The 16,648-nt window shown below is 46.7% G+C and overlaps 1 protein-coding gene across 1 annotated transcript; it reads right to left on the bottom strand.

The window, feature by feature from the left end:
• On the bottom strand, positions 1 to 16,351 carry LOC125725257 (protein NLRC3-like). The gene is made up of 4 exons (XM_049002026.1): positions 16,236 to 16,351; positions 2,085 to 3,239; positions 433 to 830; positions 1 to 356 (listed from the first exon to the last, which is right to left on the bottom strand). Exons 1-3 carry the CDS (start codon positions 16,349 to 16,351, stop codon positions 683 to 685), a joined length of 1,419 nt encoding a protein of 472 aa, XP_048857983.1. The 3' UTR covers positions 1 to 356; positions 433 to 682.
• Positions 16,352 to 16,648: the final 297 nt, after the last annotated feature.

The raw sequence follows: 16,648 nt of genomic DNA, 5'->3' as shown, positions 1-16,648 counted from the left end.
AGACCTACAGTGTGAGGTGTAGAGCTGGGTGGGGATCGGTGCCATTGGCTTTGGATAAACTGAACTGTCAGTCTGTCACTTTAGCTTCACACCCCCTTGTGGAATTGGAGTGCTGACATTCAGGGACTCCCCATGCCTGCATTCCCACCTGCCTATCCCTCCTACTTATGCTGCCATAGCCATATCTGCCGGAGCTTACATACTGCACTCACCTAACTGTTTGCACTGCCTCTAGTCTCCCCTACTTTGGCTAATTGCACATTTTATTTCCCCTACTCCCCCTGGGCTGTGCTGCCTGGAGACCCCAAAGTTTCAAGATATCCTGCCTACCCTGCTGCCTGCGACGTCTCCACTACCTGTGAGTCCTTCCGGCCTGCTCACCCTTCTGCCTGTGACATCTTCCCTGTTTACCCTGCTGCAGGTCTCCACTACCTGTGACGTCCTTCCGGCCTGCTCACCCTTCTGCCTGTGACATCTTCCCTGTTTACCCTGCTGCCGTACTACTGTTCGCCCCCCCATCTGAAGCAGCTCCAGCACTTGCCTGTCATCACCTCCCTGCCCCCCACTTTGTGACTGAAATGTTAAGATTGGGATAATGTGAATTAGGACTTTGCCATCTTGATCATTTGACTTCCTCTGCTGCCCCCTGGAGGATGGGCTCCCCCTTTCAGTCTGGTTAGGGTTAGGGCTTCCTCTGCTGCCCCCTGGAGGATGGGCTCCCCCTTTGACTATGGTTCCTCCCAAGGATTCTTCTTTCTAGGGAGCTTTTCCTTGCCACTGTCCCCTCTGACTTGCTCACTGGGGGCTTTGGGCAGGGATGCTGAAAAGTGCTTTGAGATGATGTAATGTTATGAAAACACACTATACAAATAAAACTGAACTGAACTTAAATTGCATACTGTGTACCAAATTGCATTGGGTAGGAGACCAAAAAAGATTATTTATTGCGATATTTTTAAACTAAATGACACACATATTTTTTTTCTTACTTATCGCCCAGCCCTAATCAACAATACACTAATCGGAGAGCTAACAGTCCTGTGAAATAGGCTTTTAGAAAAAAATGTTTCTTTGAATGATTTTTGAATAATGATACTTCATTCACCCCAATGGGGAAATTGTCTTTTCGCCCCTCCCATCTTGCTCTACAAGAGACATGCGACACATATACAGGTGAGAGGAAGTTTGGGGGTCGCAGCACAGAATCGGCCAGCATCCAGCACCCCTGCAGCTCAAGGACTCAGCGATGACATCACTCTGCCGGCCAAGAGATCTGAACCAGCGACCTTCCGCTCATGGACACAGAGTCCGAACCCAAAAAGTCACGCACCACACCCGGTATTTACAGAAATTCTCCCTGCAGCATCCAGAACTGAAACGAATATTAGTGGTTTTCCCATTATTAATGAAAACTGGACCATTCTGTATGATGCTGTATCTTTGGTTATTTGTTACACAAAGGATGGTCGTGGAAATCTTGTCTTTTTTGTTTTTACTACATCACTACCTTCAGGTAATATAAACTAGATTAAAAAGTAACATTGCTGATAAAAGAGGGGAAATAAATTACATATATACATATTCATTTTATATTTTAAACAATGTTTATCTATGTCTGCCGGACTAGATGTGTCGTTACATCCTCAGCCAGGTGCAGCTGAGGCCAGCAGAGGGCGCCAGTGAGCAGCCAGAGACAGCAGTCATACGGAAGCTCCCAGCTCTGGGCTCCATCACATGAACACGCCTGCTGACAATAACACTCACATACCACTGATACACCCTGTGGATAAAGAGCCCTCACTGTTTCTATAGCAGGTTAGGATGCTGTGCCTGTGATCAGAAGGCAGACTGGATGGGAATGGAAACATAGTAACAAACAAAAAGTGACATCACTACCTTCAGTCATTATAAAGTCTGTGGTCAAAATTAGCTACTGCTATACAAACAGCTATAGCTGTGATTATTAAAATAAAACCCACTTATTACTCCATGAGGAGAAATATATAATATATATTACACATTTCAAACAATATTCATGTATTACTGCCAGACCAGACATGATTTCCCATCCCCACGTCACTTACAGAGCCGTCCTGGAGTTCTTGACCACAGGCAGCAGCCTGCAGTGCTGTTTATCTGATCTGATGTATTTCTTCAGATCAAACACATCCAGCTCCTCATCTGACATCAGCATCACAAAGGCCAGAGCTGAGTACTGTGCAGGTGAGAGGTCATCTGCTGAAATGTTTCCTGAATTCAGGTATCTTTGTACTTCTTCTACTAGAGAATTGTCACCCAGTTCAGTCAGACAGTGGAACAGGTTGATGGTCCTTTCTGGAGATAAATTCTCCTGTATTTTCTCCTTGATGTATTGGGCTGCTGTGATGGGCTGGCCCCCCATCCTGGGTTGTTCCCTGTCTCGTGCCCATGGCTTCTGGGATAGGCTCTGGACTTCCCACAACTCAGAAGGATAAGTGGTTTGGAAAATGGATGGATGGATGTATTGGGCTGTTTCCTTAATGGTATGTGAGCTGATTCTTGTCTGTCCCAGTAGCCTGTGTAACAGACTCTTACTGGAGTCTGTTGAGAGGCCCAGGAGGAAGCGGAGGTAGAGGTCCAAGTGTCCATTCTTGCTCTTTAATGCATGATCCACTGCAGTGTTCAGCAGGTCAGCTGATGAGTTTGACAGAAACACATATAAAGCAGCGAAATACTCCTGGATGCTCAGATGCACAAAGCAGTACACCTTCTCCTGGTACAACCCATACTCCTCTTTAAAGACTTCTGTGCACACTCCAGAGTAAACTGAAGTTTCAGTGACATCAATGCCATTCTCTGTCAGGTCTTGTTCATAAAATAAGAGATTGCCTTTCTCAAGGTTGTCAAAAGCCAGTTTACCGAGTTTTAAAAGGAATTCCTTGCTGTATTCCTTAAGCTCAGTTTCATGGTTTTTCATATACTTGTCATTTTTTAAACTTGTCTGAAAGATCAGGAAGTGTGTGTACATTTCAGTCAGAGTCTTTGGAATTTCTCCCCTGTCAGTCTCACTAAAAAGCCTCTTAAGCACAGTGGCTGAAATCCAGCAGAACACAGGTATGTGGCACATGATGAAGAGGCTCCTTGATGATTTCACATGTGTGATAATCCTGCTGGCCAAGCTCTGATCATTAAATCTCTTCCTGAAATACTCCTCCTTCTGAGCATCACTGAACCCTCGTATCTCTGTCACCTGGTGAACACTAGGGGTGAGAGAAAAAATCGATGCATCGATGCATCTTTTTTCTTTCTCTAACGATTCAAAATCGATTCTCAAAGATTCAGAATCGATTCTGTGTTCTATCAAATTGCGACTGCGCGCCGGAAAAATAAACATTACAACGCTCGCCTCTTACATATGCTGCTCTTCATTTGAACAGTGGACAAACTACATCCTGCACCATCAAATTTAAAATCGACTGTGTGGCAACATTTTGGATTTTGTGAAGACAAAGAGAAAGGGGTCGTTGATAAAAGCCATACTGTGTGCAAAGTCTGTCGCGCCAAATTTAAGTATTTCGGGAACACTACTAATATGAAGAAGCATATAACACGGTTCCACTCAGAGCTGCAGGAACGGACTTCGGTCCCGATCGCGCCCAGCACCGGTTTCACTCAAAGGACCCTTGAGCAAGTAGCAAAGCTTCCATCCAATTCTGAAAAAGCAAAACGAATTACACGGTCAGTGGCGGGTTTCATTGCCAAAGATTTGGCTTTACTCTGTAATGGAGAACGAAGGATTTCGCTCAATGTTACAGGTGCTTGAGCCAAGAAATAGTGTGCAGTCACGACGTTATTTCAGTGACACTGCAATACCCGCACTCTACAGGGAGACTAAAGCTCAAATTTTAGAATCAATAAGTAATATGGACAGGATTGCAATAACATGCGATGCATGGACATGAATTTCAACAGACTCGTATGTCACCATTACGGCTCACTACATCACGGATGAGTTTAAGCTCGCGGCTGAAGATAATTCTAAAGGTTCTAAACAAAAATAAATAAAAGACATTCCTTCCTTTGTTAAAAGGTTCTAAACAAACTGAAAACAACACATTTGTTGATTTGTTGTTACAATTGTTCTTAGTGATTGTTCATCCTGATATAATTTTGTTAAAATAAAATCAATAAAAGTCTTTATTTCACTTTGTCATTTTAAAAATTGAAATACTGTCAAACAGAGATTCTAACTATGAACAAAAAACATATAATTTAAATTTTAAATTAAGCATATTTGCAAAAAAAATGTATATGAAGAATCGTTTTGGAATCGGATCGTGGATCCCAGAATCGTAATTGGATCGGATCGCGAAGTACCTAAAGATTCCCACCCCTAGTGAACACACTCAGGAGGTATCTGATTGGCTGCTGCTGGCCTGGAGGTTATCCAGAGGAGAGCGGATGGGAGTAGATTCCCCTTAATGAGGTTAGTCAACAGCACATCCAGTGACGTTTTCTTTGTTACATCAAACCAGCTCTCATTGTTCTGAAAATCGAGAGTAAGGCGACACTCATCCAGACCATCAAAGATGAACAAGACTTTGTACCTAAACAGCTCAGTGGATTCAAATGATTTCAGTTCTGGGACAAAGTGGTGAAGCAGTTCAATCAGACTGTATTCACCCTTAATGAAATTCAGGTCCCGGAAAGGAAGAGCAAATATGAAGTGAACATCCTGGTTTGCTTTTCCTTCTGCCCAGTCGAGAATAAATTTCTGCACAGAGACTGTTTTCCCGATACCTGCCACCCCTTTAGTGAGTACAGTTCTGATAGGTGTCTCACGCCCACATAAGGCTTTAAATATATCATTGCACTTGACTGTAGTATCTTCTGTTCGCCTTTTCTTGGTTGCTGTTTCAATCTGTCTCACTTCATGTTCATCATTGACTGCTCCAGTCCCACCTTCAGTTATGTAGAGTTCTGTGTAAATCTCACTGAGAAGTGTTGGCTGTCCTTCCTTAGCTTTCCCTTCAAATACACACTCAAATTGCTTCTTAAGTTTAACTTTGAATTCCTGTAGCATGAGCTGTCCTGAAAAGAAATGAGAGAAAAATGCACTAATTCTCACCGTGATCCTGACCAGTATGAGAGGAAGAATATTTTCCAAAAACACACTTTTTCACACATACATATCCAGATGTTTCCCTGTGACTGTGAATGTAAAACTGAAAGTTTTATCATGCGTATTTTACTGGAACACCGCATACAGGACCGTGAATAAGCCTTAGGCAGCCAAAGGAAATGTTTAAAGCCATTTATCTGGGTAGTAAGTGTATATCTGCTCAGAACCAAAAAAAACTACAAAACCCCTTTTCATTTCCCAAACCTCTCCTCAGCGGCACCACAGCCAGTCCATGTATTTGTTAAATTTCACCACCAGCTCACTTCATTAATTAATTAAAATAGTTTAAAACTCAATGAGATATTGATCAGTCACATGAGGTGTGTTGTGGTAAAGTATAAAAAATATGTGGATATACTGCACGATTTCTGCAAATATTAGGGTGATTTTGGGAGAGGTTCTGAAATGGCAAACACACTTTGACATACATATTATAGTAGTTCTACACCAACATGAAGACCATTTAAACATCCTTTTCTCTGGCTGCCTAAGACTTTTGCACAATATTGTACATGTACATAATGTTATAAAGCTCTTACTCTTGTCCAGCATGTCAGCAAGATCATTTTGCTTCATGGTCCTCAGGATGTACAGTGTGATCTTCAGAGCTACCTCTCTAACACTGGTCTTCTGCATCTGACCATCACAGTCCAGGTCATTGTCCTCCTCCAGCTGAGGCTCAGAGCATTCTGGGTAATTCTGATCTAGGTGCCTCACAAACGTCTTCAGCTCGTCCTTTAGGAACTTCATGGCTTTTTCCTCTAGCGACTAAAATAAACAGTCAGAGTTAATTATTGCTACTTACACCAAACCTTTTCAGAGTTTCACTTATGAATCATAGTTTAAAACATATTTCCTTTAAGATGATGAATTTCTTACTATACAGCTGTATAAAATATAAGCTAATTCACATAACAGCCAAGAAAATATATATCAGCAATAAATACAAACCTTCAATATGGATGATAAACTCAATTTATCATGTCGATTTGAACTGCATTCTTCCATTTGGTCTCTGTGAATTAGGCAGAAACTTAAAGACCTCAGTTCATCTACACAAATGTAACAGAAAGACGGAAAAGTTCCCCATTAATTATTTTATTCATAACAAAGCATAGAAAACATATCAAATGTTTAAACTGAGAAATTTCGCTATTTCATTAGAAATATTGGATGATATTGAATTTCATGATAGCAACACGTCTCAAAAATGTTGGGATGAGGGCAATAGGAGGCTGGAAAAGTTAGTGGTACAAAAACCCAACAGCTGAAGGAACAATTTTCAAATACTTATACATTGTCTCTGGGCCAAAGCTCATTTAAAATGGACTGCGGCTGAGTAGAAAACTGTTCTGTCGTCAGTCGAATCTAAATTTGAGATTCTTTTTGGAAACCAGGGACACCATGTTATCCGGACTAAAGAGGAGAAGGACCACCCAGCGTGTTATCAGCACCCAGTTCAAAAGCCAGCATCTCTGATGGTGTGGGGGTGCATTAGTACATATGGCAGGGACAGCCTGCATATCTGGAAAGGCACCATCAGTGCTGAAAGGTATGTCCAGGTTCTAGAGCAACAGATGCTCCCATCCAGACGACGTCTCTTTCAGTGAAGACCTTGCATTTTCCCACATGACAATGCCAAACCACACACTGCATCAATTACAGCATGATGGATTCGTAGAAGAAGGGTCCGGGTACCGAACTGGCCTGCCAGCGGTCCAGATCTTTCAGGCATTTGGATGCTCCATAAAATGAAAAATATGACACAGAAGATCTAGGACAGTTGAGCAACTAGAATCCTGTATCAGAAAAGAATGGGACAACATTCCTCTCCCAAAACTCAAACAACTGATCTCCTCAGTGCCCAGACATTTACAGACTGTTGTTAAAAGAAGAGGAGATGCCACACAGTGGTAAACATGGCCTTGTCCCAACTTTTGTTAGACGTGTTTTTGCTGCGACATTAAAAATTAACTTATTTTTTCCTTACAATGATGCATTTTCTCAGTTTAAACACTTGATATGTTTTCTGTGTTCTATTATGAATAAAATATAGGGTTATCAGATTTCCATATCACTGCATTCTGTTTTCATTTACAATTTGCAGAACATCCCAACATTTTCGGAATTGGGGTTGTAGTTTGGAAAGATGTATCTGCCATGTTAAGCTTAATTCACTGGGGCGGCTTCCTGATTCTCTCATGACAGCAGAAGAGAACCAGTGACATCAGGCTCCAGCACAGAGACACAGCAGGCAGGAAGGACAGTTTTCTATGCAGCCCTTTGTACCCAGTGACATTTAGAGTGATTCACCTGATTAGCAGAGCTAAATACCAGCATCTGATTCACAATCCTCAGTCAAGAAACTTGTTAAATAGTTTGTTGGTTAAATTCAGCACCTACAGGACTAATGGGCCGAATCTGTCCTTCAGCACCTACAGGGTTACCTCTGTAACGGCTCTGTATATTTACCTTTGATCTGTAGGAAAAGGTCCCTCTCTGAAGGCGAGTGGTAGATGCATTGACCTGTCACTCTTCATGGAAACACAGCTGGGTACAGGGGAGTCTGCTCTCTCCATCAGGACACTGTGGGCAGCGAGAGGAAACAAACCCTCATGGTATAAATATAATTCATACAATGGGGACGGCATCACACTGCTGTTTAGCCTTCTGCCCTGCCTTCATGTACTTTGATATGCTGTGAAGATCTTGATGTAAACAGACTTATTTACAGCCAGCTTTTAAGGAAATTGTCTCATCTAAAATTTAGATATTATATGAAACTTTTAGCATCACTGTTAAAAACCTCCACAACTAGACTTGACTGATGTTCCTTTTTACCTGTTTATATATATTTTTATTTGTTTGTTTAGTTTTGTTATGTGGCCATTTTGTATAGGAGGGATGGTCTGTTGCTCGCCTCTAGTATAAAAGAACTGGCTGTTTGTGGAAGAAGACGATGAAGACAGAAGATGGCGAGGTCTTTTTATGAAGCTACACATATTAAAGTGCTGCCCACTGACCAGCCCTAGCTAGGAGCCCAGTTTACTTTTATGTTATGGCCTGACTATAGACCCAGAGAGACATGCATGCTAGTGGGCTGTAACACTGTTACCTCTCAGGGCTCTTTCTCTTACACCCCACAGGGGGGTGCATTTCATGGCTTGCACTATAAATGTTGCGACTCACAGCTTCTAATGTCCTGAGACCCCAGGGCACTGGCCCCACTGGCCCGGTCCATAACCCAGCCGAGGCTCCAGGGGGCGCTATCTTGGGGCACCTTCAGCCACCGGCTCATTCCCCCACCGTGAGCTAAGAAGCGCTACTGGGGATCTTTCCTGCCTGCTGCCGTTAGACACCACAATGCCTGCTGTCGATGTGCAGACCCCACAGCCAGCGGTAACGTCCAATTTTAATGTGGTAAAAGCTGCTCTCTGTTTTTAATCATATAAATAACATACATTTCTATTCATATTTATTTCTTGAACAATATTGTATTTTCAGGATTCTTTCATTATGCACTGTGTACTTCTTAACACTACGATCCCTGAAGTCAACGAAATTTTTCGGACGCACCTCGGGTGGAGCCACCCCCTCACTCCCCACACAAGCTGCCCGCCCCCTCATCAGCGCCAATCAACACCTATTGTTTTGCAAATGAAAGCGGAGTTTCACGGTTTCAGCTTCGGGTCTGCACAGAAACGTTTTCTAACAGTGTGGTCTGAGGAATCGTAAAATACATGCGTTAATATATCCTAATTTGAAACACCATTTCTCTTGATTCGGTAATTTCAGTTTCAAGAAAGTATTTGATGGAATAAATACATGCATTTGCTTACTGCCTGTAGCAATCGGTAATCTGATTTTCAGTTTTAAAGTTCGATCAGGGCTAAATGACAAATTAATTAATGTATGTCATTAAAATTACCCTGGCATGATATTTGCATTATAAATGTACCGACAGGCAAAGCATTGTTATAGGTAATGAAGAAAAATGATTACTATGTCCATTTGTTATGAGAGAGCACAATGCGCTTTGAATGTAAACACTGACGTTGCTACTTGCGAAAAAGATCGCGCAGTTATGAGCGCACAAAAGACTGTAAATTACTGCGGACGTGTGTGCATTTGTGCGTAGGATTATGAGATGCCACGGTGAACTTCACACGGAAACAATTCACATGTTACATGGGAAACATTGCGCAGTTATCAGCGCACAAAAGACTGTAAATTACTCCCGTCGTGTGTGCATTTGTGTGTGGGATTATGAAATGCCACAGTGCACACAAACACTTCGTGATGTACGTATGAAACAGGATGGGCAATTATGAGCACACAAAAGTGCTAATTATTCATAAACATATTGTGGTCCAGATATATAATTACGGCATAATAAAAAAAAGACTTTCGCGTGCGTGTGTGTTTCCGTGTCACATTCAATCGGTTATTTTTGATATAATAAATACATACAGTTGATGTCTGCAACAATCTGTGTAACCTTATTCAGTTGTAAAAGTTAGAGCTAAAAGATAAATTGATTTACATATATCGGTAAAAGAACCCTGGCATAACATTAGCGCGATATATGCATTATAAATGAATCACTAAGTAAGAACTCAGGACACTGCAGCTGCGCTTTGCATGAAGGCTAAAGATGGCTCTGTTTGGGAAAAAGAAACTTCGGCGTCGATTTATGCAAGAAAAAGAGATTGAAAAAGAAATGACACAGCTTAGACAAGCTTCTGTTCCTCAGCTTTCCACTGGAAAGAGGACTCAGTGTCAGGTGCTCCGTCACTGTAATAGGAACCACAGTACAGGGAGATGTGTGCAGTGTGACAGGTACACCTGTCGCAAGTGTAGGAAGGAGGGTCATTGGGTGTGTGATGACTGTTAGTGGATAGAAAAGGTTTTGTATCTTTAGTGTATGTGCTTATTTTGTATAATAAATGTGTATCTTCCACTTGAATGACACGGACTCTCTCTCTCTATCATACACACACATGCTCTTTATCTTTATACCATCTGATACTTGAAATTTACACATTCTTTGTCAATATTCCTGCAGCTTGTACTCGTGAATCAATGATGCAACTTTTTCCCATGTGGCACATGAAGTGTTTACATCAGAAATGCACATGCGTGCACATGTATGACATGTTATTTCATCATACATTTACACATATAGTTGTAGACACAGAACATACATCAAAATATATGTATTTGCTATATCAAAATATATTTGTGTAATTGACACCACGGTTACCATAGTAGATTTGGGGGTTCCACTGTATTTCAAATTATTATGTATCAAAGCATGTGAATCCTTACAACACATCACTAGATAAACTCTTTAGTGCAGACCTGAGTTGAAGAAGTGACTTCAGGCTGGGGGGCGACTTCAGCTGAGTGACTGTGATTCATTTGCAAAACAAAAGGTGTTAATGGTGCTGGAGAGGGGGCGGGCAGCTTGTGAGGGGAGTAAGAGGGGGGGCTCCTTGTGAGGAGAGCCTCATTTTTCCAGGAATTCTAGTGTTAAACTTGTTATCCTACAGAAATTTTGTTTACTTCTATAAATATTTACTCACTTGCACTATATCTGTTGTCTTTGCACGTTGTCTTTGTTTTACATTGTATGTTTGTATCTCTGCACTTTGCTGCTGAACGCAAGAGAATTTAACCCTGGGATCAACAAATCATCTTATTTTATACTCAGGGGATGAGAACCACTGCAGTGTCACATTAATTATGATCTGAATCAGCAAGTATTTAAACGTCACCTTTGGCAAAGGAACCAATAGTCTTTCTCTTTTTTTGTCTGATGATAGTAGTTTATTGTTTAAGCCACACAGTTTGATTAAACATGTTAAACTGAAGCCTTCGTCTGAGTATGATCTAATATATTCATGAGGGTGAAATTATTTGTTGTCAAAACAAAAACATCCGTCTCACGGGACAACAATCTATTGTCGGGTCATTGGCAGAGCGTGCTCACGGGGAGGACTCAAGAGGCATTCATAGCTCTGTCCGTGTCTGAGCGTAAAAGGTATAGTTGTGTTAAGGAGGCTGTGTTACGTGCTTTTGCCTTGGTTCCTGAGGCGTTCCTCAGGAGCTGGAGGAAAGGTGATCGACCAACGCACATTGAGGTTGCTAGAGAACTGACAAGTTTTTTAATAGATGGCGCACGGCTGAGGCAGTGACCACTTTTCATCATTTGTGTGACCTCATAGTCCTCCAGCAATTTAAAAACATATTCCCAGAACGCGTAGCTACATATAGAAATGAACAGAAGGTAAAAACTGCTGTAGAAGCTGCTATATTCGCAGATGAGTTTATTTTGACGCATAAAAAAAAAAAATTAATATCCATCCATCCATCCATTATCTCCCGCTTAATCCGGAGTCGGGTCGCGGGGGCAGCAGCCTCAGCAGGGAGACCCAGACTTCCCTCTCCCCGGCCACTTCGTCTAGCTCCTCTGGGGGGACCCCGAGGCGTTCCCAGGCCAGCCGAGAGACATAGTCTCTCCAGCGTGTCCTGGGTCTTCCCCGGGGCCTCCTCCCAGTGGGACATGCCCGGAATACCTCCCCAGGGAGGCGTCCCGGAGGCATCCTGATCAGATGCCCGAGCCACCTCATCTGGCTCCTCTCGATGCGGAGGAGCAGCGGCTCTACTCTGAGTCCCTCCCGAATGACTGAGCTCCTCACCCTATCTCTAAGGGAGAGCCCAGCCACCCTGCGGAGGAAACTCATTTCGGCCGCTTGTACCCGCGATCTCGTTCTTTCGGTCACTACCCAAAGCTCATGACCATAGGTGAGGGTAGGAACGTAGATCGACTGGTAAATCGAGAGCTTCGCCTTTTGGCTCAGCTCTCTCTTCACCATGACAGACCGATGCAGCGCCCGCATGACTGCTGACGCCGCACCGATCCGCCTGTCGATCTCCCGCTCCATCGTTCCCCCACTCGTGAACAAGATCCCGAGATACTTAAACTCCTCCACTTGGGGGAGGACCCCATCCCCAACCCGGAGAGAGCACTCTACCCTTTTCCGGCTGAGAACCATGGTCTCGGATTTGGAGGTGCTGATTCTCATCCCAGCCGCTTCGCACTCGGCTGCGAACTGCTCCAGTGAGAGCTGAAGGTCACGGCTCGATGAGGCCAACAGAACCACATCATCCGCAAAAAGCAGAGACCTAATCCTGAGGTCACCGAACCGGACGCCCTCAACGCCCTGGCTGCGCCTAGAAATTCTGTCCATAAAAACTATGAACAGAATCGGTGACAAAGGGCAGCCCTGACGGAGTCCAACCCTCACCGGAAACGAGTCCGACTTATTGCCGCCCATGCGGACCAAACTCTGGCACCGGTCATACAGGGACCGAACCGCCCTTAAAAGGGAGCCCGGTACCTCATACTCCCGGAGCACTCCCCACAGGACCCCACGAGGGACACGGTCGAATGCCTTTTCCAAGTCCACAAAACACATGTAGACTGGTCGGGCAAACTCCCATGAACCCTCCAGAACCCTGCTGAGAGTATAGAGCTGGTCCACTGTTCCACGGCCAGGGCGAAAACCACACTGCTCCTCCTGAATCCGAGGTTCGACAATCCGGCGGACCCTCCTTTCCAGGACCCCCGAATAGACCTTACCAGGGAGGCTGAGGAGTGTGATCCCCCTGTAGTTGGAGCACACCCTCCGGTCCCCCTTCTTAAAGAGGGGGACCACCACCCCGGTCTGCCAGTCCAGAGGTACTGCCCCCGATGTCCACGCGATGCTGCAGATGCGTGTCAACCAGGACAGCCCCGCAGCATCCAGAGCCTTGAGGAACTCTGGGCGAATCTCGTCCACCCCCGGGGCCCGGCCACCGAGGAGCTTTTTGACCACCTCAGCGACCTCCACCCCCGAGATAGGCGAGTCCACCCCCAAGTCCCCACACTCTGCTTCCATATTGGAAGGCGTGTCGGTGGGATTGAGGAGGTCTTCGAAGTACTCCCTCCACCGACCCAAAACGTCCCGAGCTGAGGTCAGCAGCGCACCATCCCCACCATAAATAGTGTCGATGCTGCACCGCTTTCCCGCCCGGAGCCGCCGGATGGTGGACCAGAATCTCCTCGAAGCCGTCCGGAAGTCGTTCTCCATGGCCTCACCAAACTCCTCCCACACCCGAGTTTTTGCCTCAGCGACCGCCAAAGCCGCATTCCGCTTGGCCTGCCGGTAGCCGTCAGCTGCGTCTGGAGTCCCACAGGCCAGAAAGGCCCGATAAGACTCCTTCTTCCGCTTGACGGCATCCCTTACCACCGGTGTCCACCAGCGGGTTCGGGGATTACCGCCGCGACAGGCACCGACCACCTTGCGGCCGCAGCTCCGGTCAGCCGCCTCCACAATGGAGGCACGGAACATGGCCCATTCGGACTCAATGTTCCCCGCCTCCCCCGGGATATGGGAGAAGTTCTGCTGGAGGTAGGAGTTGAAACTCTCCCTGACAGGGGATTCCGCCAGACGTTCCCAGCAGACCCTCACTATACGCTTGGGCCTGCCAGGCCTGGCCGGCTTCCTCCCCCACCAGCGGAGCCAACCCACCACCAGGTAGTGATCGGTTGACAGCTCCGCCCCTCTCTTCACCCGAGTGTCCAAAACATGCGGCCGCAAGTCCGACGACACGACTACAAAGTCGATCATCGAACTGCGGCCTAGGGTGTCCTGGTGCCAAGTGCACATATGGACACCCTTATGCTTGAACATGGTGTTCATTATGGACAGTCCGTGACGAGCACAGAAGTCCAATAACAAAACACCGCTCGGGTTCAGATCGGGGGGGCCGTTCCTCCCAATCACGCCCCTCCAGGTCTCACTGTCGCTGCCCACGTGAGCATTGAAGTCCCCCAGCAGAACAAGGGAGTCCCCAGGAGGAGCGCTCTCCAACACCCCTTCCAAGGACTCCAAAAAGGGTGGGTATTCCGAACTGCTGTTTGGCGCATAAGCGCAAACAACAGTCAGGACCCGTCCCCCCACCCGAAGGCGGAGGGAGGCTACCCTCTCGTCCACTGCGGTAAACCCCAATGTACAGGCGCCCAGCCTGGGGGCAATAAGTATGCCCACGCCCGCTCGGCGCCTCTCCCCTCGGGCAACTCCAGAGTGGAAAAGGGTCCAACCCCCCTCAAGGAGACTGGTTCCAGAGCCCAAGCCGTGCGTCGAGGTGAGTCCGACTATATCTAGCCGGAACTTCACAACCTCGCGCACCAGCTCAGGCTCTTTCCCCATCAGAGAGGTGACATTCCATGTCCCTAGAGCTAGCTTCTGCAGCCGAGGATCGGACCGCCAAGGTCCCCGCCTTTGGCCGCCGCCCAGATCACCTCGCACCCGACCCCTATGGCCCCTCCCATGGGTGGTGAGCCCATTGGAGGGGGGACCCACGTGCCTTGTTCGGGCTGCGCCCGACCAGGCCCCATGGGTGTAGGCCTGGCCGCCAGGCGCTCGCCATCGAGCCCCACCCCCAGGCCTGGCTCCAGGGGGGGGCCCCGGTGACCCGCGTCCGGGCAAGGGAAACCGTGAATCCAAGATTTTTCTCATCATAAGGGGTTTTTGAGCCGTACTTCGTCTGGTTCCTCACCCAGGACCTGTTTGCCTTGGGTGACCCTACCAGGGGCATAAAGCCCCAGACAACATAGCTCCTGGGATCATTGTAACACGCAAACCCCTCCACCACGATAAGGTGTCGGCTCCAGGAGGGGAAAAAATTAATATGGACAGCATAATTACAATGAACATAGACCAACTTGATCCCAACGTGGTAGGGGCGGCCTGCCATCTAAGCTGGATCAGTCAGCTCGTGTTAGAGATACTCAGAATCGATGCAATTATTGCTTAGAGTTTGGGCATTAGAAAAATGAGCCCATGAACTCGAGCGCAGGTGATGCTGCCTCAAACCTTCAGAACGTTCTTATCCCATTAGGATGTGATGGGGATGTGCTGACCAGGGACAGGGGGAAGTGTGAGAGCGGGTGGGAAGGGGAGCGAGCAGTATGAGCGGAGGCAGGCCTCTCAGCTTACACCACCCAGCTGTCGGGGCCCAGCGCCCCCCGGTGTCCATTACCACAGGCGTAACCCAAGGCAAACACAGTATCTGCCGGTGCTATAGCGCCCCCCGGTGTCCATTACCACAGGCGCAACCCAAGACAAACACAGTATCTGCCGGTGCTATAGCGCCCCCCGGTGTCCATTACCACAGGCGCAACACAAGACAAACACAGTATCTGCCGGTGCTATAGCGCCCCCCGGTGTCCGTTACCACAGGCGCAACACAAGACAAACACAGTATCTGCCGGTGCTATAGCGCCCCCCGGTGTCCATTACCACAGGCGCAACACAAGACAAACACAGTATCTGCCGGTGCTATAGTGCCCCCCGGTGTCCATTACCACAGGCACAACCCAAGGCAAACACAGTATCTGCCAGCACTATAGCGCCTCCCGGTGTCCATTACCACAGGCGTAACCCAAGACAAACACAGTATCTGCCGGTGCTATAGCGCCTCCCAGTGTCCATTACCACAGGCGCAACCCAAGGCAAACACAGTATCTGCCGGCGCTATAGCGCCCCCCGGTGTCCATTACCACAGGCGCAACCCAAGACAAACACAGTATCTGCCGGCGCCATAGCGCCCCCCCGGTGTCCATTACCACAGGCGCAACCCAAGACAAACACAGTATCTGCCGGTGCTATAGCGCCCCCCGGTGTCCATTACCACAGGCGCAACCCAAGACAAACACAGTATCTGCCGGCGCCATAGCGCCCCCTGGTGTCCGTTACCACAGGCGCAACCCAAGACAAACACAGTATCTGCCGGCGCAGAGGAACACACCTGACCTCTTATCTGCAGCCGCATAACTGGCCCAGCTGCACATGCAAGGCAGACAGCCTGAGAGCTGACAGGGTCTGGCAGGGCAGAGTCTGGCAGAGGAACACACCTGACCTCTCATCTGCAGCCGCATAACTGGCCCAGCTGCGCATGCAGGGCAGGCAGCCTGAGAGCTGACAGGGCCTGGCAGGGCTGTGCGCTTTAGGAGCTCGATGGCTACCTCCAGGTCAGAGTTCCGACTCTTGCGGCCCCCTCCATCCGCTTGGACAGGATGCTAGTGAGCGGCAGCACAGCCTCAGTCGGAATACTATGGGTCGCCCTCCGCGTCCGTAACATTCCTTTTTATTTAATATTTATTTCTTGAAAAATATTCTATTTTCTAATTATTCTAAGTTTTTTGTGCACTGTGTACTTCTTAAACTTGTTTACCTACAGAAATTTTGTTTACTTCTATAAATATTTACTCACTTGCACTATATCTGCTGCCTTTGCTCGTTGTCTTTGTTTTACATTGTATGTTTGTATCTGTGCATTTTGCTGCTGAACGCAAGAGAATTTAACCCTGGGATCAACAAATCATCTTATTTTATACTCAGGGGATGAGAACCACTACAGTGTCACGTTAATTATGAT

Source organism: Brienomyrus brachyistius, unplaced genomic scaffold, assembly GCF_023856365.1.
Source record: "Brienomyrus brachyistius isolate T26 unplaced genomic scaffold, BBRACH_0.4 scaffold63, whole genome shotgun sequence".
NCBI lineage: Eukaryota > Metazoa > Chordata > Actinopteri > Osteoglossiformes > Mormyridae > Brienomyrus > Brienomyrus brachyistius.
Note: the sequence above shows the minus strand (reverse complement) of the source record. Positions and strands in the feature narration are given on the sequence as shown.